General features: G+C 45.4%; 1 protein-coding gene across 1 annotated transcript in view; it reads left to right on the top strand.

Annotated features, from left to right (window-relative positions):
- The window catches only part of RMC1 (regulator of MON1-CCZ1), a 1,444,591-nt gene that overhangs the window by 305,872 nt on the left and 1,114,719 nt on the right, over positions 1 to 24,000 (top strand). Inside the window, exon 6 of the mRNA XM_044065362.1 lies at positions 23,094 to 23,234. Coding sequence (XP_043921297.1) covers positions 23,094 to 23,234 — 141 coding nt within the window. The remainder of the gene's footprint in view (positions 1 to 23,093; positions 23,235 to 24,000) is intronic.

Below are 24,000 nucleotides of genomic sequence, written 5' to 3'. Positions count from 1 at the left end.
TGATTCAGGCTGACAGTCAGGAATTGCTACTACAGCATCTGACATTTGTAAAGAGATTCTAACTTCACTGGGGTTCACCATCAACGAAATAAATCACACCTGGTACCCAGCCAACAGATTGTATTCGTGAGAGCAAGCTTGAACACAAGTTCCCAGATGGCATTCCTCACTCCAGAAAAACAAATTTATTTGACAAACTACTTCAATCTGCTGGCCATCAAAACCCAGCTGTCTGCAAAAAAAAATACTGCAAGCCCTAGGGTTCATGGCCTCTTGCATTCTACTAATTCCATATGCAAGACTGTATATCAGGAAACTTCAGTGTTACTTAAAAAGTCTCTGATGTCAACATTCTCAGGACCTGGAAACAATGATTCCTATCATTCCTTGCCTAAGGATAGAGTTCCTTTGGTGGGCAGAGGCCTGCAACCACAACAAGGGACTCCCTTTCACTCAACCCCTTGCCACCCAAACTCTAACAACAGATGCATCAGACTATGTATGGGGGGGCTCTCATAGCAGGACACTGCATTCAAGGCAAATGGAGCCCAAAGCAAATGCACCTGCATATCAATCAAAAAGAAATGTTAGCTGTACAGAATGCTCTGACAGCCTTCAAAGACCTTATTCTTCCAGGACAACTATTGGTAAAGACAGACAACACCATAGTTATGTGGTACATAAACAAGCAGGGGAGAACCCATTCCTACCCACTCTGCAGATTAGCCATGGCTCTGTGGAACACAGCCTTGAGCAACCAAGTGCACCTGCAAGCTCCGTTCCTGCCAGGCAAACAAAATTCACTGGCAGATGACTTAAGCAGAAATCTCATGGACCCACACTAGTGGAAATTGGAACCCAAAATATTCAAGCTTTTGAGGCACAGGTGGGGGGCACTAGAGGTTGGACCTCTTTGCTTCCCCTCAGAACTTTCAATTGAGCAAATATTGCACTAGAACTCCCCACAACCAAGCTTGGAAAGTAGATGCCCTGTCCTTTACCTGGGAAAGCCTCTCAATCTATGCCTTTCCCTCTCTGCCCCTTCTCTCGAAGTTTCTACTAAAGATCAAACAGGACAGGCCAAGAGCAATCCTGATTGCACCAGACTGGCCATGCCAGCACTGGTACCCTCTTTTGTGCAGTCTGACAGTAGTGCCACCATGGCACCTTCCTCAGATCCCTTCCCTGCTGTCCCAGCAGGAGGGCCAGATTTTGCACCCTCAGCTACAGACCCTGAACATAGCAGCCTGGCTCATCCCCTGAGCTTATCACCAGCAACCCTCAGGTGCTGGATGTCATTCTGGAGGCAAGGAGGCCTAGTACTAGAAAATCCTGTTCAGAAAAGTGGAAAAGATATTGTTCCTGTAGCCAGTCTCAGGGAATGGACACAACTGTGCCCAGCTTACCTCATATACTAGATTCATCATCATCTTCTTTCGGCTGTTCCCGTTAGGGGTCGCCACAGCGGATCACCTGTTTCCATTTCTTCCTGTCCTCTGCATCTTGCTCTGTCACACCAACCACCTGCATGTCCTCTCTCACCACATCCATAAACCTTATCTTTGGCCTTCCTCTTTTCCTGTTACCTGGTAGCTTCATCCTTAGCATCTTTTTTCCCAATATACTCTGCATCCCTTCTCAGCACATGTCCAAACCAACGTAATCTTGCCTCTCTGGCTTTGTCTCCAAACCTTCCAACCTGGGCTGACCCTCTAATATACTTATTCCTAATCCTGTCCACCCTCGTCACACCCAGTGCAAATCTTAACATCTTTAACTCTGCCACATCCAGCTCAAATTCCTGCCTTTTTGTCAATGCCACTGTCTCCAACCCATATAACATAGCTGGCCTCACTATCCTCTTGTAGACCTTCCCTTTCACTCTTACAGGTACTTGTCTGTCACAAATCACTCCTGACACTCTTCTCCACCCACACCATCCTGCCTGTACTCTCTTCTTCACCTCTCTTCCACACTCACCATTACTCTGAAGTATTGACCCCAAGTATTTAAACTCCTCCACCTTCGCCACCTCTACTCCTTGCATCCTCACCATTCCTCTATCCTCCCTCTCATTCAAACACATATATTCTGTCTTAGTCGAGCTGACCTTCATTCCTCTTCTCTGTAGAGCATATCTCCATCTCTCCAGGGTCTCCTCCACCTGTTCCCTACTCTCACTACAGATCACAATGTCATCTGCAAACATCATAGTCCATGGGGACTCCTGTCTGATCTCGTCTGTCTACCTGTCCATCACCATTGCAAATAAGAAAGGGCTCAGAGCTAATCCTTGATGTAACCCCACCTCCACCTTAAATGCATCCGTCACTCCCACTGCAGACCTCACCGCTGTCACACTACCCTCGTACATATCCTATACCACTCTTACGTACTTCTCTGACACTCCTGACTTCCGCATACAATACCACAACTCCTCTCTAGGCACCCCGTCATATGCTTTCTCCCAGTCTACAAAAACACAATGCAACTCCTTCTGACATTCTCTGTACTTCTCCATCAACACTCTCAGAGAAAACATCGCATCTGTAGTGCTCTTTCCCGGCATGAAAGCATACTGCTGTTCACTGATCATCACATCCCTTCTTAACCTAGCTTCCACTACTCTTTCCCATAACTTCATGCTGTGACTGATCAGTTTAATCCCTCTGTAGTTACTACAGCTCTGCACATCTCCCTTATTCTTAAAAATCGGTACCAAAACACTTTTTCTCCATTCCTCAGGCATCCTCTCACTTTCCAAGATTTCATTAAACAATCTGGTTAAAAACTCCACTGCCATTTCACCTAAACACCTCCATGCTTCCACAGGTATGTCATCTGGGCCAACAGCTTTTCCATTCTTCATCATCTTCATAGCTATCCTTACTTCCTCCTTGCTAATCCATTGTACTTCATGATTCACTATCCCTACATCATCCAACCTTCTCTCCCTCTCATTCTCTTCATTCATCAACCCCTCAAAGTACTCTTTCCATCTCCTCAACACACTCTCCTCGCTTGTGAGTATGTTTCCCTCATTATCCTTTATCACCTTTACCTGCTGCACATCTTTCCTAGCTCGGTCCCTCTATCTAGCCAATCGGTACAGGTCCTTTTCTCCCTCCTTAGTGTCCAACCTTTCATACAACTCTTCATATGCCTTATCCTTAACCTTCTCCACCTCTCTCTTTGCCATGCACCTCATCTCCTTATACTCCTGTCTACTTTCTTCATCTCTCTGACAATCCCACTTCTTCTTTGCCAAACTCTTTGCCTGTATATTCTTCTGTACTCCCTCATTCCACCACCATGTCTCCTTGTCGTCCTTCCTCTGTCCCGATGTGATACCAAGCACCTTTCTAGCCGTCTCCCTTACTAGCTCTGCTGTAGTTACCCAGCTATTTGGTAACTCTTCACTGCCACCCAGTGCCTGTCTTAACTCATCCCTGAACTCCACCTCACAATTACGTTTTTTCAGTTTTCACCATTTGATCCTTGGTGCTGCCCTCACTCTCATCCTCCTCTTCTTGATCACCAATGTCATCCTGCAAACCATCATCCTATGCTGCCTAACTACACTTTCTCCGACCACCACTTTACAGTCTCCAATCTCCTTCAAACTGGCCCTCCTACATAAGATATAATCCACCTGTGTGCATCTTCTCCACTCTTGTTATGTCACCCTATGCTCCTCCCTCTTGTTAAAATACGTATTCACCACAGCCATATCCATCCTTTTCACAAAATCCACTACCATCTGACCTTCTGCATTCCTTTATTTAACACCATACCTACCCATCACTTCCTCATCCCCACTGTTCCCTTCACCAACATGCCCATTTAAGTCTGCTCCAATCACCACTCTCTCACCCTTGGGTACAGTCATCACCACTTCATCCAATTCACTCCAAAATTTTTCTTTCTCATCCATTGCACACCCAACTTGTGGAACATATGCACTAACAACATTAATCATTACACCATCAATTTCCAGCTTCATAAACATCACTCTATCCGACACCCTTTTCACCTCCAAAACACTCTTCGCATACTGTTCCTTCAGAATAACTCCTATGCCATTTCTCCTCCCATCCACACCATGATAAAACAATTTGAACCCATCTCCGATACACCTAGCCTTACTCCCTTTCCATCTGGTCTTTTGCACACACAATATACCAACCTTCCTTCTGTCCATCATATCAGCTAGCTCTCTCCCTATACCAGTCATACTGCCAACATTCAAAGTTCCAACCCTCACTGCCACAGTCCTAGCCTTTCTCCTCTCTTCCTGCATTCGGCCATGCCTTTCACCTCTTCTCCTCTTTCGGCCAACAGTAGCCCAATTTCCGCCAGTACCCTGTTGGCTAACAGTACTGATGGCGGTCGTTGTTAACCCGGGCCTCGACCAATCTGGTATGGAAATATTAACTGGTGACTGCATGAAAAGATTTGGTGAAGTTTTACGCCGGATGCCCTTCCTGACGCAACCCTCCCCATTTATCCGGGCTTGGGACTGGCACAAAGAAATGCACTGGCTTGTGCATCCCCAGTGGCTGGGTTACCTCATATACTAGATTACTTAACAGAAATTCTGCACAAAGGCCTATCCTTCTCTTAAATTAAGATTCATGCCTCTACCATCTCAGCTCATTATAATACTGAGCCACTCCTCTTCTCTCATCCTTTGGCTAAACAGATCCTGAGAGGAGCCAAAATGTTAAGACCCCCCCCCCCAGGAGAACTCCCACTCCAGTCTGGGACCATAACTGTATTGGAAAAGCTCACGTTTGTGCCCTTTGAACCTGCTGCTACAGCAGAGTTAAAATTCCTCTCATGAAAAACAGCTTTACTTCTAACCATCACTTCAGCAAGAAGAGTGTCTAAATTGCAGGCCCTTATGGCCGTAGAACCCATCATTATCTTCCATGCGGACAGGGTTTCCCTCAGGACTAACCCATCATTTATGCCCAAGGTGGTATCTAGTGTGGCTTTAAACCAATCCATTCATTTGCAAACTTTTTTCCCTAATCCTCAGAATTAAGGGGAAAGGATCCCCCACTCCCTGGACATGCATAGGCAGCTTAGGTTCTATCTGGACAGGACTAAGCCTTTCAGGAAAACTGACCAGCTGCTAGTCAGCTTTGCTGCAGGGGCAGAGGGCAAGCCCATCTCAAAGCAAACCATTTCTAAATGGATAGCACATTGCATCCGTTTCTGCTACAAACACCATTGGAAACCTACCCCATAGGGGATCAGAACACATTCCACTAGGGCCAGATCTACCTCTACAGCCTTTCTCTGGGGAGTCCCTACCAGGGACATCTTGTAAGCTGCAACCTAGAGCTCTGTACACACTTTCACCAATCATTACCATGTACCTATCTTTTTCTAAATCCAGAGCTGGATTTGCCACAGCAGTCTTACAGGGCCTGCTTGCCAGCCATAAAGCTTCTTGACTGCCTCCACCCATCCTCAGCTTTGGGAATCAACCCAAATGTGATGACTGCAACAGTGAAACATGAAGAACATAGTACAGTTGTGTACACTTACCATAAATGTAGATGTTCGAGTGTATTCACTGTTGCAGTCCTGGTTACCCTCCCTCCAGCCCCCTGACTTCTCTTTACTTCTACCTATTCTTTTTGTTTAGCATACCTTGTATCATTGGTATTTGCTTTTTGCTGGGGGTGTTCCACACCATGTAATTGCTCCCTATTTAGGGGGCTCCTGACATCTGGGGCAAGAAATTGTAATGGCGTTGGCTGCATGATATTCATCGTGCATACAGCTGCAGTCATAACAGATGGGTTTTCCTGCCGTCAGGTGGGTCCTCGGTTGGCCAAATTCCAAAGTCTAGGTCCGGGGTCGGATGTCGTCACTTCTTCCCTGACGTCAGTGTGACAGGGGTATAAAAGAACCAGCCAACGCCATTTTCTTCAGTCTTTCTTGCCGCGCAGTGCCCGAAGCAGAAGCAGTTCGCAAGTGCCGGTCGGCCAGCTCCTGAGATTACGAATATTATTCAACCGAAGACTTCTTGAAAGCTAAGTACCCCGTTGGGGAAACTTTTCTTGCCTCAGACCGATGTCAGACAAAGTTAATAATTGCATTTCATGTGGGAAGCAAATACCGCATAAGGATTTCCATTCCCTCTGCATTCCTTGCTTAGGCCCAGACCACAACGTCTCAGCCTGTCGTTTTTGTGCTACATTCAACAGACGCACTATTAAGCGTCGGGTGGAGTTTGCCCAACACTATTTTGGCAAAAGGTTTAATTACATTATGTCGTCGGATACTCCGACTCCAGTTTTGGGTAAAAGACGCAAAGATAAGGACCGACATCTGAGGTCCGCGACTTCTACCAACACCATGCTAAAGCCGACTACAGGTGCTCCGGTTCTCAGCGAGGTGCCTACGCAGCCCCTGACTACCGATGACACTTCATTAGTGGTGTCTTCTGTGCCCGAGGTCGCAGGCTCTTCGGCCCTCACCCCGACCACAGATACCGAAGCCACTCTTGGCGGGGAAACTCAGAGTTTAGACAGGCCTGCCACCTCTCAAGGTGTCTTCAGGCCTCCTTCTTTTTCCATTAAGGCTTTCACCAAATCTAAAACAGCCATGCATACTAAAAGACAAGCTCCACAGGGCCCCTCTCAAGGCCCCATGCCTAAAAAGCAGATGCTCAAAATGGCTGAGGATTTGATTACTCTTATCAGGGGTTCTCAACCCCCCTCGGACAAAAGGCGTAGAGTGGAGGAAGAATACTCTTCCTCAGACAAGGCTTCCATTACTTCAGAACATTCTGAGAACCAGGAACATTCATACTCCCCTTTTGAAGATTCTGATGCAGAGGAGTCCATTCCCTCTGTCCCCCCCCCCTGAGGATTACTCTTTTGGGGAAAACTTGCATACCTTGAGGGAACATTTCCACTGGGAAGGCCAAGAGTACTCAGATTCCAAGAAAAGGCTCAGGGATTTCCTCTTGCTCCCTCAGCACAGGCCACTGGCTATACCTCCTGTCTTAGACATACTAGATGATGTGTATTCAGAGGCCAGCCTTAACTCAGATTCTTTACCTCTAGCTCCAGTCAAGCCTGACAGGTATTACTGGGTTCCTGATTCACACCAATTCCTATACAAAAGCCATGCGGCTGACCCAGAAACTATTTCACAGGGTCCCAAGGGAATTAAGGCCTCCACTGCCAAAAATCCATTACCTTCAGAGAGAGATTCCAGGGCTTTAGAAAGGTGGGGGAAAAAGGTATACACCTCGGCCACCTTAACCATGAGGGCATTAAACTGTCAGTTCCATATGTTAAAGTATCAACAGTTTTTGTTATCTCAGTTGAAAAGCAAAATGTCACAACCTGAACAACCAGACTTGAAGGAGTTGCAGGATTTGTTGCATAGTGCAGAGCAAGTGGGTAAGCATACCTTGCAATGTGGTTTTGATGCTTTAGAGGCCTCATGTAGAGCTGCTGTTACAGGATCAGTCATAATGACATGCTTGGCTCAAAGAGCAAACCTTACCAGATCATGTCAAAGCTAAATTACTAGATGCACCTCTTCAAAAAGATGTATTGTTTGGTGATAAAGCTGAGGAGGTATTAAAGAAAATGGAGGAAAAGGCAAAATCAATGCAAACAGTAAAAGATTTCCTACAGGTACAACCTCCACGTTTCAGTAGAAATTGGCCTTCAAAAAATTGGTCCTTTCCAGCCACGGACAGACCCCAAAGAGGTAGATACAGGCGCCCGAGGGGTAGAGGGCACTCACAAGGATCTTTTAGAGGCAGACAATGGCAAGCACCTACACCAAGAGGTGGTGAGGATAGTTCACAGCCATTCAGAAAGCAGAACCAATGACTTTCCCCTTTACATGCCAAGCAAGGCTCAAATGGCAGCACCTTTAGGCGGAAAACTGGCATTATTTTCGAAAAATTGGCATATCGTCGCAAAAGACAAATGGATCCTGGACATTATAGACAGAGGCTACAGATTCCACTTTCACACCCTTCCAAAAATGAAAGGCATGCCAAACCTGCCACACAATCAAAGGGCAGAGGCACAAAAACAAATTTCAGATCTCATGGACATGAAAGCTATTCAAGAGGTACCTGCACAAGAACAGGGTCAAGGTTTTTATTCCAGACTATTCCTGGTACCAAGGAAGGCAAAGAGTGGAGACCTATTTTGGACCTATCCACCCTAAACACATATTTACTCGTACCAAAATCCAAGATGCTCACATTACAGCAGCTTCTTCCCATGCTGGGCAAGGAGTCTTGGCTGGTAACATTGGACCTCAAGGAGGCATACCTGCATGTCCCTATCAGACAAGATTGCAGAAGATACCTCAGATTTCTTGCAGGTTCAACCCATTATCAATTCTCTGCATTGCCCTTTGGCTTATCTACTGCGCCCAGAGTGTTCACAAAATGCCTGGCATCAGTAATTGCCTTCTGCAGACTTCAAGGGATACAAATATACCCATATTTGGACGACTGCCTGATCCAAGCGGACAGCAAACACATACTTCTGAAAGACCTGGCGTTTGTAATAATGTTGTTGAATTCTCTGGGATACACAGTCAACAAAAAGAAATCAAGACTAATGCCCTCTCAAACAATAATTTTCCTGGGTGCCCGCTTGAATACAAACACCCAGGTGGCCTACCTCACACCAGAGAAACAAGGGCAACTAAGTCAGTACTTCAGAAAACTGGCAACCTTCACCAGGCTAACTGCAAGGAAAATCCTGCAGGCTCTGGGATTTATGGCATCTTGCATCCTGCTAATCCCATGTGCAAAGCTGCATATGAGGAAACTTCAATGGTACCTAAAAAACTTATGGTCTCAACACAGCCACAGTTTGGAAACAATTATACCACTGATTCCATGTCTTCAAAAGGAATTTCTGTGGTGGGCTCAAGCATGCCAAAGAAACATAGGTCTCCCATTCTGCAAGCCTCAAGCAAATCAAGTCATCACAACAGACACCTTGGACTACGCCTGGGGGGCGCACATGACAGATCGGTGCATTCAGGGCAAATGGTCACAAAAAGAAAAGCACCTACACATCAATCAAAAGGAAATGCTAGCAGTAATAAATGCTATTATGGCTTTCAAAGACCTACTGCATCCAGGCCAGCTATTGATAAGGACAGACAACACCACAGTGATGTGGTACATAAACAAACAGGGAGGAACCCATTCATATCCCCTATGCAGGCTAGCCATGTCTCTTTGGAACATGGCTCTGTAATTACAAATCCAACTTCAAGCACAGTTCCTGCCAGGCAAGGAAAACACACTGGCAGACAACCTGAGCAATAATATGACAGATCCACACGAATGGAAGTTGCATCCTCAAGTTTTTACAAAGATAATTCAAGCATGGGGAAGGCCAGACATAGATCTCTTTGCCACCCACAGAAATTACCAATTGACAAAATTCTGCTCAAGGACCTTTCATCCACAGGCCTGGAAAGTGGACGCAGTCTCTTTCAGTTGGACAAGAATGACAGTTTATACCTTTCCACCTCTTCCTCTGCTGCCCAAAGTTCTACTAAAAGCCAGAGCAGACAGGCCAAAGATGATTCTCATTGCTCCAGACTGGCCAAGACAACACTGGTACCCACTCCTGAGGAGTCTGACGCATTCCCCACCATGGATCCTGCCTCTAATGCCTCTTTTATTGACTCAGCACAACTTCAAAACTTTTCACAGTAAGCTGAAAACACTCAATCTAGCCACATGGAGGATTCCTTAAATTCACAACGGACCCTACTCTCCAAGGAGGTGAAGGATGTCATTTTGGAGGCCAGAAGGCCTTCTACTAGAAAAGCCTACTCCGCAAAATGGAAACGGTTTTGTACCTGGAATCAGAAAAAGGGTCAGAATCCTGGAATACTGAATTTACCTCAAATATTACAGTACCTAGCTGAGATGCTAAGCAGTGGACTTTCATTCTCCTCCATCAATACAACACTGATCCTCCTTTATTCTCTCACCCTCTCTTAAGACAGTTCCTCAGAGGGGCTAAGAATATAAGGTGGACTTTCATTCTCCTCCATCAATACAACACTGATCCTCCTTTATTCTCTCACCCTCTCTTAAGACAGTTCCTCAGAGGGGCTAAGAATATAAGACCCCCAAGGAAGCAACCAGTTCCTGCTTGGGACCTCAATTTCATTCTAGAAAAACTGACCCTGCCTCCTTTTGAGCCAGCTGCTTCAACAGAACTGCAATATTTGTCATGGAAAACAGCCTTCCTTCTGGCTATCACCTCAGCACGCAGGGTTTCGGAACTACAAGCCCTCATGGCTGTGCAGCCTTTCATCATTTTCCATCAGGACAGAGTTTCCTTACGAACCAATCCTTCCTTTATGCCAAAGGTAGTATCCAGGGTAGCCTTGAATCAGGCTATCCACTTACCTACCTTTTACCCTAATCCTCAAAACAAGGGGGAGAGACTTGTACATTCCTTGGACATTCACAGACAGCTCCGTTATTATTTGGACAGAACAAAGCCTTTCAGAAAATCAGAGCAACTCTTTGTGTCCTATGCTACAGGTGCTCAAGGGAAGCCTATTTCCTAACAGACAATCTCAAAATGGATAGCCCACTACATACGCTTTTATTACTCATTTCATGGTAAAACTGTACCTACAGGCATCAGATCTCACTCCACAAGGGCCACAGCTACCTCTGCAGCTTTTCTCAGGGGGGTTCCTACCAAAGATATTTTGGAAGCAGCCACTTGGAGTTCTGTACATACTTTTTCCAAGCACTATCACCTACCATTATACTCCAAATCTAGAGCGGGATTTGCCACTGCAGTCTTGCAGGGCATCCTGGCTCCTCCTAGTTCCACTTAGTGCCTACCACCCCTTTTTAGCTTTGGGATTCTACCCATCTGTTATGACTGCAGCTGTATGCACGATGAACATAGTACAGTTTTGTACCTACCATAAATGTAGATGTTCGAGTGCTAATACAGCTGCAGTCCAGGTTTCCCTCCCTCCCTTCCCCTCTTGGGACAGGCCTAATGGCTAACACCTCCTAATACCACCGCATTGGGGTATTCTTTTATGGTGTATTTGCTTGCAACCTTTTTTTTTTGATTATATTGCATTCCATTATTACATAAATTTATGTTTTGCCTTCCTTTTGGGGGCACCTGACATCTGGGGCAAGAAAAACTGAAGAAAATGGCGTCGGCTGGTTCTTTTATACCCCTGTCGCACTGACGTCAGGGAAGAAGCGACAACATCCGACGCCGGACCTAGACTTTGGAATTCCGCCGACCGAGGACCTGCCTGACGGCAGGAAAACCCATCTGTTATGACTGCAGCTGTATTAGCACTCGAACATCTACATTTATGGTAGGTACAAAACTGTACTTTTTATACCCCTGACGACCTGACGTCATGGAAGAAGTGACAGCATCCGATGCAGAAATCCCAAGACTCTGGTATTCAGGCCAACTGAAGGCTCCCTGCAGGCAGATAACCCAAATGTGATGACTGCAACAGTGAATACACTCGAACATCTACATTTATGGTAAGTGTACACAAAGTACAGTTGTGTACCTACCATAAATGTAGATGTTTGAGTGTATTCACTGTTGCAGTCATTACACTTGGGTTATCCTGTTGGCAGGCGACCCGCAGTGGGCCCAAGTTCCAAAGTCTTGGTCCGGCGTCGGTTGCTGTCACCTTTTCCCTGACGTCAGTGCGCCAGGGGTATAAAAGTTGCAACCGATGCCATTTTCTTCAGTTTTTCTTGCCCCAGATGTCAGGTGCCCCCAGATAGGAAGGCTGGAATGATAAAAATATGCCAAAAACCATGCATGTATTACTATAAACATTCCCTTCATCTACAAGCAAATACACCACATCGGTTGTATAGAGTTGAGAAGTACAGAAAAGTCCCAGCAATGAAAAGGGGGATGGTGGGTGGGTAGCTTGGACTGCAACAGTGAATACACTCGAACATCTACATTTATGGTAGGTACACAACTGTACTATGTTCACCGTGTTTCACTGTTGCAGTCATTACATTTGGGTAGAATCCCAAAGCTGAGGTTGGGTGGCTGGGTCTAAATTGGATTGGGAGAGGCTACCAGGCCCTGCAGAACTGAGTGGCAATGCCTGATCTGGATGTAGAGTAGAGAGGTAAGTGGTAGTGTTGGTGAAAGTGCGCACTGAGCTCCAGGTTGCAGCTTCTAAAATGTCTTTGGTTGGTACTCCTCTGAGAAAAGCTGCTGAAGTGGCTGCTGCTCTGGTAGAATGAGGCCTAATGCCCTTAGGCACTGATTTGCCATGCTGTGCATAACAGAAGCGGATGCAGTGTCCTGTCCATTTTGAAATTGTCTGCTTTGTAATAGGCTTTCCTTGTGATCCTGCAGCATAGGCTACAAACAGTTCAGTTTTTCTGAAGGCTTTTGTTTTGTCCAAGTAGAATCGTAGCTGCCTGTGTATATCCAAAGCATGCAGAAGTCTCTCCCCTTTATTCTGGGGATTTGGGTAGAAAGTAGGTAAATGAATGGTTTGGTTCAAGGCCACATTGGATACCACTTTTGGCATGAATGTTGGGTTTGTCCTAAGAGAAACCCTGTCCTGATGGAAAATGATGAAAGGTTCCACAGCCATTAATGCCTGTAACTCTGAAACTCTTCTTGCTGAAGTAATTGCTAGGAGCAGAGCAGTTTTCCATGATAAGAATTTTAAATCAGCTGTGCTGGCTGGTTCAAATGGAGGCAGTGTGAGTTTTTCTAAAACAAAGTTGAGATCCCAAGTTGGTACTGGTGCTCTCCTTGGGGGGTCTTATATTTTTTGCCCCCCTGAGGTACTGTCGTAGTAGAGGATGTGAAAAGATAGGAGGGTCCGTATTGTAATGAGCTGAAATGGCAGAGGCATGTATTTTAATTGATGAGAAAGATAGGCCTTTGTCCAGCATCTCCGTTAGGTATTGTAAAATCTGAGGTATATTAGGGACAAGTGGTTCGAGGCCTTGTGCCTGGTTCCAAGCACAGAATCTCTTCCATTTTCCTGCATAAGATTTCCTAGTGCTGGGCCTCATGGCTTCTAAAATGACATCCATAACCGCTTTAGAGAGAGGTGCAGTCTGAGTGGCTCCATTATCTGCCATGCTGCCAGATTTAAGGTTTTGAGTTGACTGTGCAGAATCTGATTGTTTTGGTGTGTCAGAACGTGAGGAATTTGAGGTAGAAGCCAAGCTGGGCGTTGAGACAAGTTCTTTAGGATTGGGTACCAGTGCTGGCGTGGCCAGTCTGGGGCAATCAGGATCATTTTTGGCCTTTCTTGTCTGACTTTTAGTAGCACCTTGGTAAGAAGAGGCATCGGAGGGAAGGTATAAACTCTCAGGCCTTTCCAGCTGAATGACAGAGCATCCACTTTCCATGCTTGAGAGTGATAAGTTCTTGTGCAGAATTTCTGTATTTGGTAATTGTAAGGGGAGGCAAAAAGATCTATGTCTGGTCATCCCATTTCCTCATTATCATGCTGAACAGCTGTGGATTTAGTTTCCATTCATGAGGATCCATGAGATTTCTGCTTAGTTCATCTGCCAGTGTATTTTTTTGTTCCTGGCAGGAATTGTGCCTGCAGATGTACTTGATAGGTCAGTGCTGTGTTCCACAAAGTCATGGCTTGCCTGCATAGGGGATAGGAATGTGTGCCCCCTTGCTTGTTTATGTACCACATAACTGTGGTGTTGTCCATCTTTATTAATAGTTGTCCTGGATGTAGTAGGTCCTTGAAAGCTGTCAGGGCATTCTGAACAGCTAGCATCTCTTTTTGGTTGAGGTGAAGATGCATTTGTTCCTTGGGCCATGTGCTCTGAATACATTTTCCTGCCATATGTGCCCCCCAGGCATAATCTGATGCATCCGTTATTGTCTGCCTGGCTGTGGGTAAGGTGAAAGGCTGTCCCTTGATGTCCTTCAAGAATGCAACTGCAGTCATAACATGTGGGTTGTCCTGCCTCAGGCAGCCCTCGGTCGGCCGGATTCCAAAGTCTGGGTCCGACGTCGGCTGATGTCGCATTTCTCTCCGATGTCAGAGCGGCTGGAGTATATAAGCATCAGCCGACGCAATTTTCTTCAGTCTTTCTTGCCGCGCGGTGCCTGAAGCAGAAGCAGTTCGCAAGTGCCGGTCGGTCAGCTCCTGTATTCTACGATACCGAAGTCATCAAAAAAGCTAAGTACCCCGTTGGGGACCTTTTCTTGCCTCAGCCGATGTCAGAAATTACTGAAAAAGTTAACAATTGTCTTTTTTGTGGTAAACAAATACCTCATAAGGATTTCCACTCTTACTGCCTCCCTTGCCTGGGCCCAGACCACGACGTCTCGGCCTGTGTAGCCTGTGCTCGCTTCAACAAGCGCACTCTCAGGCGCCGGGCGGAGTTCGCTGAAGATTTTTTCGGCGATAAATTTGCTTACACCACGCCGTCGGATCTTCCGACATCGCAAACTCCCAAAAAGCGAAAAGTCCGGGACCGACTTCCTCGGCCCACGTCTACCACCGACTCCACGCCAAAACCTAGCGCGAGTGCTCCAGTTCCCTCTGAGATGGTCCCTCCACTGCTCCGAACCGAAGACACCGCATTACCGACTTCTCCGATTCCAGACATTACTCCGACGCCAGTTATACACTTTCCTCCGGATACCGAAACCGAGGAAATGCCCGAGACCATTGCTGTAGACAAGGTCACTCCTGCACGTGGAGCTGCCAGGCCTCCTATGGCCATGTCTATTAAGGCCTACACTAGGGCTAAGGCAGCCAGCAAAACTAAGCATATTACTTCCAAATCCTTACCTCAGCCGACTCCGGAGACACAAATTATGTCCATGGCTGCTGATTTAATTTCCATGATTAGAGGTCCACAGGCCCATCCTGAGAGAGCATCCCAGCCTCCTCCTGATAAAAGGCCCCGGGTTGAACCCTCTGTCCCTTCAGATGAAGACTCTGAGGGCTCTGTCCACTCTGATAGCCAGGAAGAGCTCTTCCAGACCTATGAGGACTCGGATGCAGAAGATTCCATTCCTTTGGCCTCCCCTCCTGAGGATTTTTCTTTTGGGGAAGTTCTGCACACCATGAGGAAACATATCAAGTGGCAGGGTCAGGAATATTCTGATTCTCGGAAACGCCTTAGGACTTTCCTTAAGAAGCCTCAGCACAGGCCCTTAGCTGTTCCTCCTGTACTTGATGTTCTGGATGATTTGTATTCTGATTCTAGTGCTACCCCTGATTCTCTTCCTCCTGCTCCAGCCAAGCCAGACAGGTATTACAGGGTCCCAGAAACTCATTCCCATTTATTCAGGGCCCATACTGCTGATTTGGAAACTATTTCACAGGGGCCTAAAGGAGTTTCAGCCTCCACCTCAAAAAATCCTTTGCCCTCCAACAGGGAAGCAAGGTCATTAGAGATGGGGTAAAAAGGTTTACACATCCACTACCTTATCTATGAGAGCTTTAAATTGCCTTTTTCATATGTTCCAATATCAGGATTATCTCTTAGAAGATTTACAAAAAACATTAGCTTCTCCTGATCCTTTAGACAGGAAGACTTTGCAGGAAGCTGTACATAACACTCAACAAGTAAGCAATCACTTCCTGCAGTGTGGATATGATGCGCACTGGAAGCTTCATGTAGGGCAGCTATGACAGGGGCAGTGATGCATAGATATGCTTGTTTAAAAGATCAACCTCTACCAGATCATGTAAAAGCAAAACTTCTGGATGCACCTTTGGAAAAGAACAAGCTTTTTGGTGCAAATGCTAAGGAAGTGTTAAAGACCATCGAAGAAAAAGCAAAATCAGTTCAAACTGTGAAGGATTTCCTCCAGGTTCAACCCCCCAGATTCAGTAGGAATTGGCCTTCAAAAAACTGGTCCTTTCCTAATCCAGAAAAGTTTCAAAGGGGTAAGAACAGACGTGGCCGAGGAAGAGGCCAGTACAGAGGCCCTTACAGGGGCGACAATGGCAGCCAGGAAACCAAAGAAGTGACGGGGTTTCACCTGCCCAACAACCACAAACTCAATGACTTTCCTCTACTACCGCCTACCAGGGAACAACTAGAAGCTACCTTGGCGGAAAATTATCTCTGTTTGCAAAAACTGGCACAGACTGACAAAGGACAAATGGATTTTGGACATTATAGACCGAGGGTACAGGTTTCATTTTCATACCTTACCAAGAAAACAAGGCATGCCAAATCTACCACAACATCAAAGGGCAGAGGCTATCAAGCAAATCACTCTGCTGACTCGAATGAAAGCAATAGAAAGAGTTCCACAAAAAGAACAAGAGCAGGGGTTTTACTCAAGACTGTTCCTTGTTCCAAGAAAATAATCTCAATGGAGACCAATACTGGACTTGTCCGCATTAAACACCTTTCTCATAGTACCAAAGTTCAAAATGCTGACTTTACAGCAACTTCTTCCCATGCTGGGCAAGGAGTCGTGGCTGATTACTCTGGACCTCAAGGAGGCATACCTGCATGTCCCTATCAGACACAGCTGCAGAAGATACCTCAGATTTCTTGCAGGGCCAGAGCATTATCAATTCTCAGCATTGCCATTTGGCTTATCTACTGCACCCAGAGTGTTTACAAAATGCCTGGCTTCAGTAATTGCTCATTGCAGGCTCCAGGGTATACAGATTTACCCGTGCCCGGACGACTGCCTCATACAAGCGGACGACAAACTGATGCTGACAAAAAACCTGGATTATGTCATACGATTACTTCAAGCTCTGGGATACACAGTCAACTTCCAAAAGTCAAGACTGCAGCCATCCCAGCAAATAATCTTCTTAGGAGCCAAACTAGACACAGCCTCTCAGATGGCTTACCTGACAGAAGACAAGCAAGAGAAGTTAACTCAGTACTTCAAAGGTTTAGCAAAACTCACCCAGATGACTGCAAGGAGATTCCTACAGGCCCTGGGTTACATGGCATCCTGCATTCTACTGGTTCCATTAGCAAAACTACATATGAGAAAGCTTCAATGGTACCTAAAAAGCATTTGGTCTCAACACAGCAACGACTTGGAGACAATCATACCACTCATTCCATGCCTACAAAAGGAATTCCTGTGGTGGGCCTCAGTGAGCCAGGGAAACATAGGTATGTCATTCAAAAAACCACAGATAACACAGACCATGACTACAGACACCTCAGACCTTGGATGGGGGGCGCACATGGAAGGCAGGTGTATACAAGGACAATGGTCTCCAAAGGAAACACACCTGCATATAAACCAAAAGGAAATGCTGGCAGTAATGCATGCTATCGAGGCTTTTCAAAACCAACTCCAGCAAGGCCACTTAATGATACGGACAGACAACACCACGGTGATGTGGTACATAAACAAGCAGGGGGGCACCCACTCTTACCCCCTTTGCAGACTGACAATGCAGCTTTGGGAGAAATCACTTAGTCTAAACATCCAGTTACAATCCCAGTTTGTTCCAGGAAAAGACAATGTGTTGGCGGACAGCCTAAGCAGGAATTTCACAGATCCACACGAGTGGAGGTTAGATCCGAAGGCTTTCAGACAACTCACTTCGACATGGGGTAAGCCAGAAGTGGACCTATTTGCCTCTCACCTCAATCATCTTCTACCAAAATTTTGCACAAGGACATACCATCCAAAGGCTTGGAAAATAGATGCCCTTTCATTCAACTGGAACTCCCTAGCAATCTATGCATTCCCACCTCTGCCACTGATGACCTCAGTATTACTAAAGATCAAAGCAGAGAAGCCCAAGGGAATCATAATAGCTCCGGATTGGCCAAGACAACACTGGTACCCACTACTACAGAGCATATGTCACACCAGGAGGTGGGCCTTACCTCAGTGGCCTCTACTTTTGACTCAACACAATTTCGAAACACTGCATCCAAACCTTCAGACACTGCAGCTAACAGCCTGGGAGATGCCATAAATAACTTCAGCTTATCTCTCTCCAAGGAAGTTCAGCGGATACTAACAGAGCCTCGAAGACCATCCACCAGAAAGGTCTACTTAGCAAAGTGGAAAATATTCAGCAATTGGAATACCAGCAAAGGACATGATGCATCATTACTGAACATTCCACTTATCTTGGAATATTTGGCAGATATGTTACAGAGCGGACTCTCATATTCTTCAATAAAGATACATGCATCTGCTATTTCAGCTAGATACAACACTGATCCTCCTGTTTTCTCTCACCCCTTACTAAGACAATTCCTCAGGGGAATCAAGAACATTAAGCCACCAAGAAAGGCCCCAGTGCCAGCCTGGGACCTCAATTTTGTCTTAGAAAAACTGACTCTACCTCCTTTTGAGCCAGCAGCTTCAGTTGACTTGCAATTTCTCTCATGGAAAACAGCCTTCCTGTTGGCAATTACCTCGGCAAGAAGGGTTTCGGAGCTACAGGCCCTAATGGCAATACCACCCTTTATTATTTTCCACAGAGACAGGGTTTCATTAAGGACCAACCCTACCTTTATGCCAAAGGTGGTATCTAGGGTTTCTCTAAATCAAGCCATTCATCTGCCTGCTTTCTTCCCCAATCCTGAGAATAAGGGGGAAAGACTTCTGCATACCTTGGCCATTCATAGACAACTTTGATACTACCTGGACAGAACCAAGGCCAGTAGGAAGTCTGAACAGCTTTTTGTAGCTTACGCCCCTGCAGTCCAAGGAAAAGCAATTTCAAAACAGACTATTTCTAAATGGATTGGACATTGCATCAGATTCTGTTATTCCTTTCATGGAAAGACTGTTCCAGCCTATGTCAGACCACATTCCACCAGTGCTACAGCCACCTCTACAGCATTTTTAAGAGGGGTGCCTACAAAGGACATTCTAGAAGCTGCTACATGGAGCTCCATGCATACAGTCTCCAAACACTACAATCTCCCTCTATATTCCAGATCCAGAGCAGGCGTTGCTTCGGCAGTCCTGCAGGGTTTGATTGCCACACCATCTCTTTCCTAGAGCATACCTCCTCCCCCAGCTAAGCTATGGTATTCTACCCACATGTTATGACTGCAGTTGCATTCTTGAAGGACATAGTACAGTTTTGTACCTACCATAAATGTAGATGTCCGATAGACATGCAACTGCAGTCGGGTTTTCCCTCCCTCCATACCCCTCTATGCTTAGGGTCCACTCCTATCCCCTTTACTCTTAGCTGGGGATATCTGTTATGGTGTATTTGTTTTATTGCTCATGTATTTGTTTGGAATCCTGTTTTTGTCTTCCAATTTGATTACAGCCTTCCTTGGAGGGCACCTGGCATCTGGGGCAAGAAACACTGAAGAAAATGGCGTCGGCTGATGCTTATATACTCCAGCCGCTCTGACGTCGGAGAGAAATGCGACATCAGCCGACGTCGGACCCAGACTTTGGAATCCGGCCGACCGAGGGCTGCCTGAGGCAGGACAACCCACATGTTATAACTGCAGTTGCATGTCTATCGGACATCTACATTTATGGTAGGTACAAAACTGTACTTTGTGGTGACAGGCCTGAGACCACCATCGAAACTCCTGTTGTAGGCAGGGAATTAAAGTTATGATTATTTCCAGGCTGTCTGGGTGAGATAAGCCATCTGGGTAGTTGTATTTAAGCTTGCACCCAGGAATATTATCTCTTGAGAGGGCACTAGTTTTGATTTATTTTCGTTTACTGTGTACCCTAGGCAAATTAGTAATCTTTTTACAAACACCAGATGCTTTAGAAGAATGTCCTTGCTCTCTGCTTGAATAAGGCAGTCGTCCAAGTAGGGGTATATTTGAATTCCTTTTTGTCTGCAAAATGCAATTACTGGTGCCAGGCATTTTGTGAAGACCCTGAGCGCAGTAGATAAGCCAAAGGGCAGTGCAGAGAATTGGTAATGCATTGAGCCTGCAACGAATCTGAGGTATCTTCTGCAAGTTTGTCTGATTGGGACATGCAGGTATGCCTCCTTGAGGTCCAAAGTAACTAGCCAAGCCTTCTTGCCCAGCTTGGGCAGAAGTTGCTGTAGAGTTAACATTTTGAATTTTGAAGCATCCATGAAAATATTTAGGATTGACAGGTCCAGTATTGGTCTCCAGGCTTTGTCCATTCTGGGTACTAAGAAAAGTCTTGAGTAAAAACCTTGCCCCTGTTCTTGCTCTGGAACTCTTTGAATAGCTTCCATGTCCATAAGAGCAGCAATCTGTTTTTGTTTTGTGGCAGGTCTGGCATACCTTTTGATTTTGGAAGCGTGTGGAAGTGGAACCTGTAACCCTGAGAAACAATATTCAGCACCCATTGGTCTTGGGTGATTATGTGCCAATTTTTTGAGAAAAGTGCTAGCTTCCCCCTAGGGGAGCTGCCAAAAGTTAAATGCTTGGCATTTGTAGAGTGAAGTAATTGGGACTGTTTTCTATAGGGTTGTGATTTGTCTTCCCCTCCTTTGGGGGCTGAAGCACCCCATTGTTTAGGTCTGTAGGAGCCTTGGGGCTGAGATCTGCCTCTTGGGTGTCTGTATTTGCCTCTTTGTGGCCTGTCTGACACTGGGAAGGACCAAGTTTGTGAAGGCCAGTTTCTGCTAAATCTAGGTGGTTGAACCTGTAAGAAATCCTTCACTGTCTGCATTGATTTTGCTTTATCCTCCATTTTCTTTAACACTTTCTCTGCCTTAACACCAAACAAAGTATCATGCTGTAGTGGAGCATCCAGTAATTTTACTTTAACATGGTCAGGTAAACTTTGTTCTTTCAACCAAGCATGCCTTCGAATAACAGAGCCTGTAACTGCGGCTCTACAAGAAGCCTCTAATGAATCAAAACCACATTGCAGAGTATGCTTTCCCACCTGTTCAGTTGCATGCAATAAATCCTGCATTTCCTTACTGTCTGGACTTTCTAAATTTGAAACCATTTTCTGTTTTAAGAATGACATGAGATACTGTTGATAATTAAGCATGTGAAACTGGCAATTTAAAGCCCTTATAGCTAAAGCAGCAGAAGTGTAAACTTTTTTCCCCCATCTGTCCAGAGCTCTGGAATCCCTATTGGAGGGGACAGGATTTTTAGCAGTGGAAGCCTTAACCCCTTTAGGACCCTGAGAAATTGTTTCTGGGTCTGCAGCGGGGTTTTTGTAAAGAAATTTATGAGTGTCCGGGACCCTGTAGTACCTGTCTGGCTTGACTGGTGCAGGTGGTAAAGAATCAGGAGACAGACTGTATTCAGAAAAAAATATCATCAACAATATCAAGCACAGGGGGATAGCCAGGGGCCTGTGCTGAGGCAATAAAAGGAAATCTCTGAGCCTTTTCTTGGATTCTGAATAATCCTGGCTCTCCCAATGGAAATGCTCCCTCATAGTGTGCAGGGTTTCCCCAAAGAATAATCCTCAGGCAGAGAGGCTGAAGGTATAGACTCTGCTGCATCAGAGTCCTCATAGGGAGGGAGAGAGTATCCCTGACCAGAAGAGGAATCAGAGGAAATGGAAACCTAGTCAGAGGAATCATAGTCAGTGTCTTGCCTAGGCCTTTTGTCAGGAGGGGAATGGGAAACCCTGATTAAAGTAATTAGGTCTTCGGCCAGTTTTAGCATCTGTTTCTTTGGCATGGATGACTGTTCAGGAGAATGCTGTACTTGTTTCCTTGTCTTTAATGGTGTTTTTGACTTTGCCTTGGCTGCTGAAGTGGGCTTAATTGTAAGCTGTGAAGGTCTGAAAACATCCTCAGAAGCCGATGCCTGCTCAGCGGCTCCGGACCCATCTGAGGGAATAGTTTCCGTAGGCCCAATACCTTGAGTTTCCACAGGCCTCGGTGTCTTCACGTGGCTGTCTGTTACGGCCTGTGGCTCTGAGGTAGTGGGTGTCAGGGGCTGCAAAAGCGCTTCACTGAGAACCAGCGACTGGCCTAGAAGAGGCTTCTTCGTTGGTTTTGGGCCTCGGATGCCTGTCCTTTTCTTTGTTTTTGCGTTTTTTATAAATTCCAGTCGTCAGTTGTTCCGACGGCATTATGTAATTAAACCTTCGGCCAAAGTAATGTAAAGCAAAATCGAACCGACGTTTAATAGTGCGTTTATTGAATCTAGCACAAAACTGACAACTGGTAAAGTTGTGGTCAGGGCCTAGGCAAGGAATACAGTAAGAGTGAAAGTCCTTATGCGGTATTTGCTTCTCGCAAGAAATACAATTATTAACTTTTACTGACATCGGTCTGGAGCAAGAAAAAGTTTCCCCAACTGGGTACTTACCTTTATTGAAGACTTCGGTTCTGAAACTCAAATTTGAAAATCTCAGGAGTCGGCCGACTGGCACTTGCGAACTGCTTTTGCTTCGGGCACCGCGCGACAAGAAAGACTGAAGAAAATGGCGTCAGTTGCAACTTTTATACCCCTGGCGCACTGACGTCCGGGAAAAGGCAACAGCAACCGACACAGGACCAAGACTTTGGAACTCGGGCCGACTGCGGGTCGCCTGCCAGCAAGATAACCCAAGTGTAATGACTGCAACAGTGAAACACGATGTACATCTGTACTTTCCTCATTATTAGAATTTGTTCTCCAGTGTAGATTATCTTATGTTAGTGATTGTAATACTTTAATCTGGTGTACTTGCTTGAAAATGCGAATGTTCCTCATTATAGTTTGCTGTGAAAGTTTATTTCTATAGTTTACCTGCTAGATGTTACTATACTGCTATCTCATATGATTTAGTCCAGTCACTATAAGGAATTAATCTGAGTTGTGGGAACGTCATTTCCAAAAGATTGATTGAGGGAGGAATAATGCAGTTGTTCTCTTGTCTCTGTTGTCTTGGTAATTATTATTATGGCATCAGTGAGTGAATATGTTTGTGTACATGGAGCATATAGCTCACATCACTCTACTTGCATATACATATGTTCAGTGGTAATTATGTAGCGTAAGAAAAAGTAAAACTGGAGGAATGCTGTTATTTTATGAAGTTGGAATGTCACTGTTTTGTCTTCCCTGACAGACATGCATCATAAAATGGATGATTGCTCTGTGGTCAGATCACAGTATCAAGGGAAAGAGAATGGTTTATCTTGTTATCTTCTTTTGGCAGGTGCAACCTGAAAAGCGCAGTTTAAAACTGCTGAAGAGTCAAAGTATTAATGTGAACTGGTACTTATACAGCCCAGAGAATGCAATCATTCTTCTCTCTACCACAGTACAAGGCAATGTCCTGCAACCTTTCTATTTTCGGGTAAGTCTTGAGGTATGTGTAATATTGCTTTGGCAGGATGTATATGCAAGGAAAAATCACTGGCTGTAGCAAATAAAGGAAAAATCACTGGTCATAGCAAATAAAGATGAGGTAGAAGGGCTTATCAAGAACATGCAGCTCTTTTGCTGAAATCTGCACAAGTGTATAATGGATAGTGTTATGTCTGTAGGAATGAGATATTTATTTGTATTGAGGGAGAGTGTGTTTTTTGTTTTTATTCTGTTTTTACTTATAAGTCCATAGTCTGGTACTAGGCTAGCTACCCTTGTGGGTCATTTTAAGCCTAGCCAATTTCCCTTCCAGAGGTGAAAATCAAACCCTGTACCTCATGTCAGTAAAGTAAACACCTTGACTGTTACACCACCTCCCCCCTTAGACTGATTAAGGAACAGCTCATTAACCACCTTAGACATAAAAGAAGGATTAATTTGGAGAGACACCCTGTCTCTATGAGCAAAACATAACAAGGAGGGGCTGGCATCAAGGCCTGAAGTTGAGACACCATCTGGCAGAGGCTAAAGCAACCAAAAAATAAGCTTCCAGGTGCAATGATGCAAAGAAGAAGTGGCAGGCTTGAAATGAGCCAGAGTCAATTTTTCAAGGACAAAATTAAAATCCCAAGAAGGGGGAATGGGCTTCCGTGGGGACTGATATGAAGGACTCCTTTTAGAAATTGCTTGATCTCAAATCTAGAGGCCAAAGGAGGATTCAGTGGCAGACAGGCAGATATTGCTGACAAGTGAGC

The sequence above is a fragment of the Protopterus annectens genome, chromosome 3.part0 (genome assembly GCF_019279795.1).
Source record: "Protopterus annectens isolate FY-2018-M chromosome 3.part0, PAN1.0, whole genome shotgun sequence".
In the NCBI taxonomy this organism is placed as follows: domain Eukaryota; kingdom Metazoa; phylum Chordata; order Ceratodontiformes; family Protopteridae; genus Protopterus; species Protopterus annectens.
Note: the sequence above shows the minus strand (reverse complement) of the source record. Positions and strands in the feature narration are given on the sequence as shown.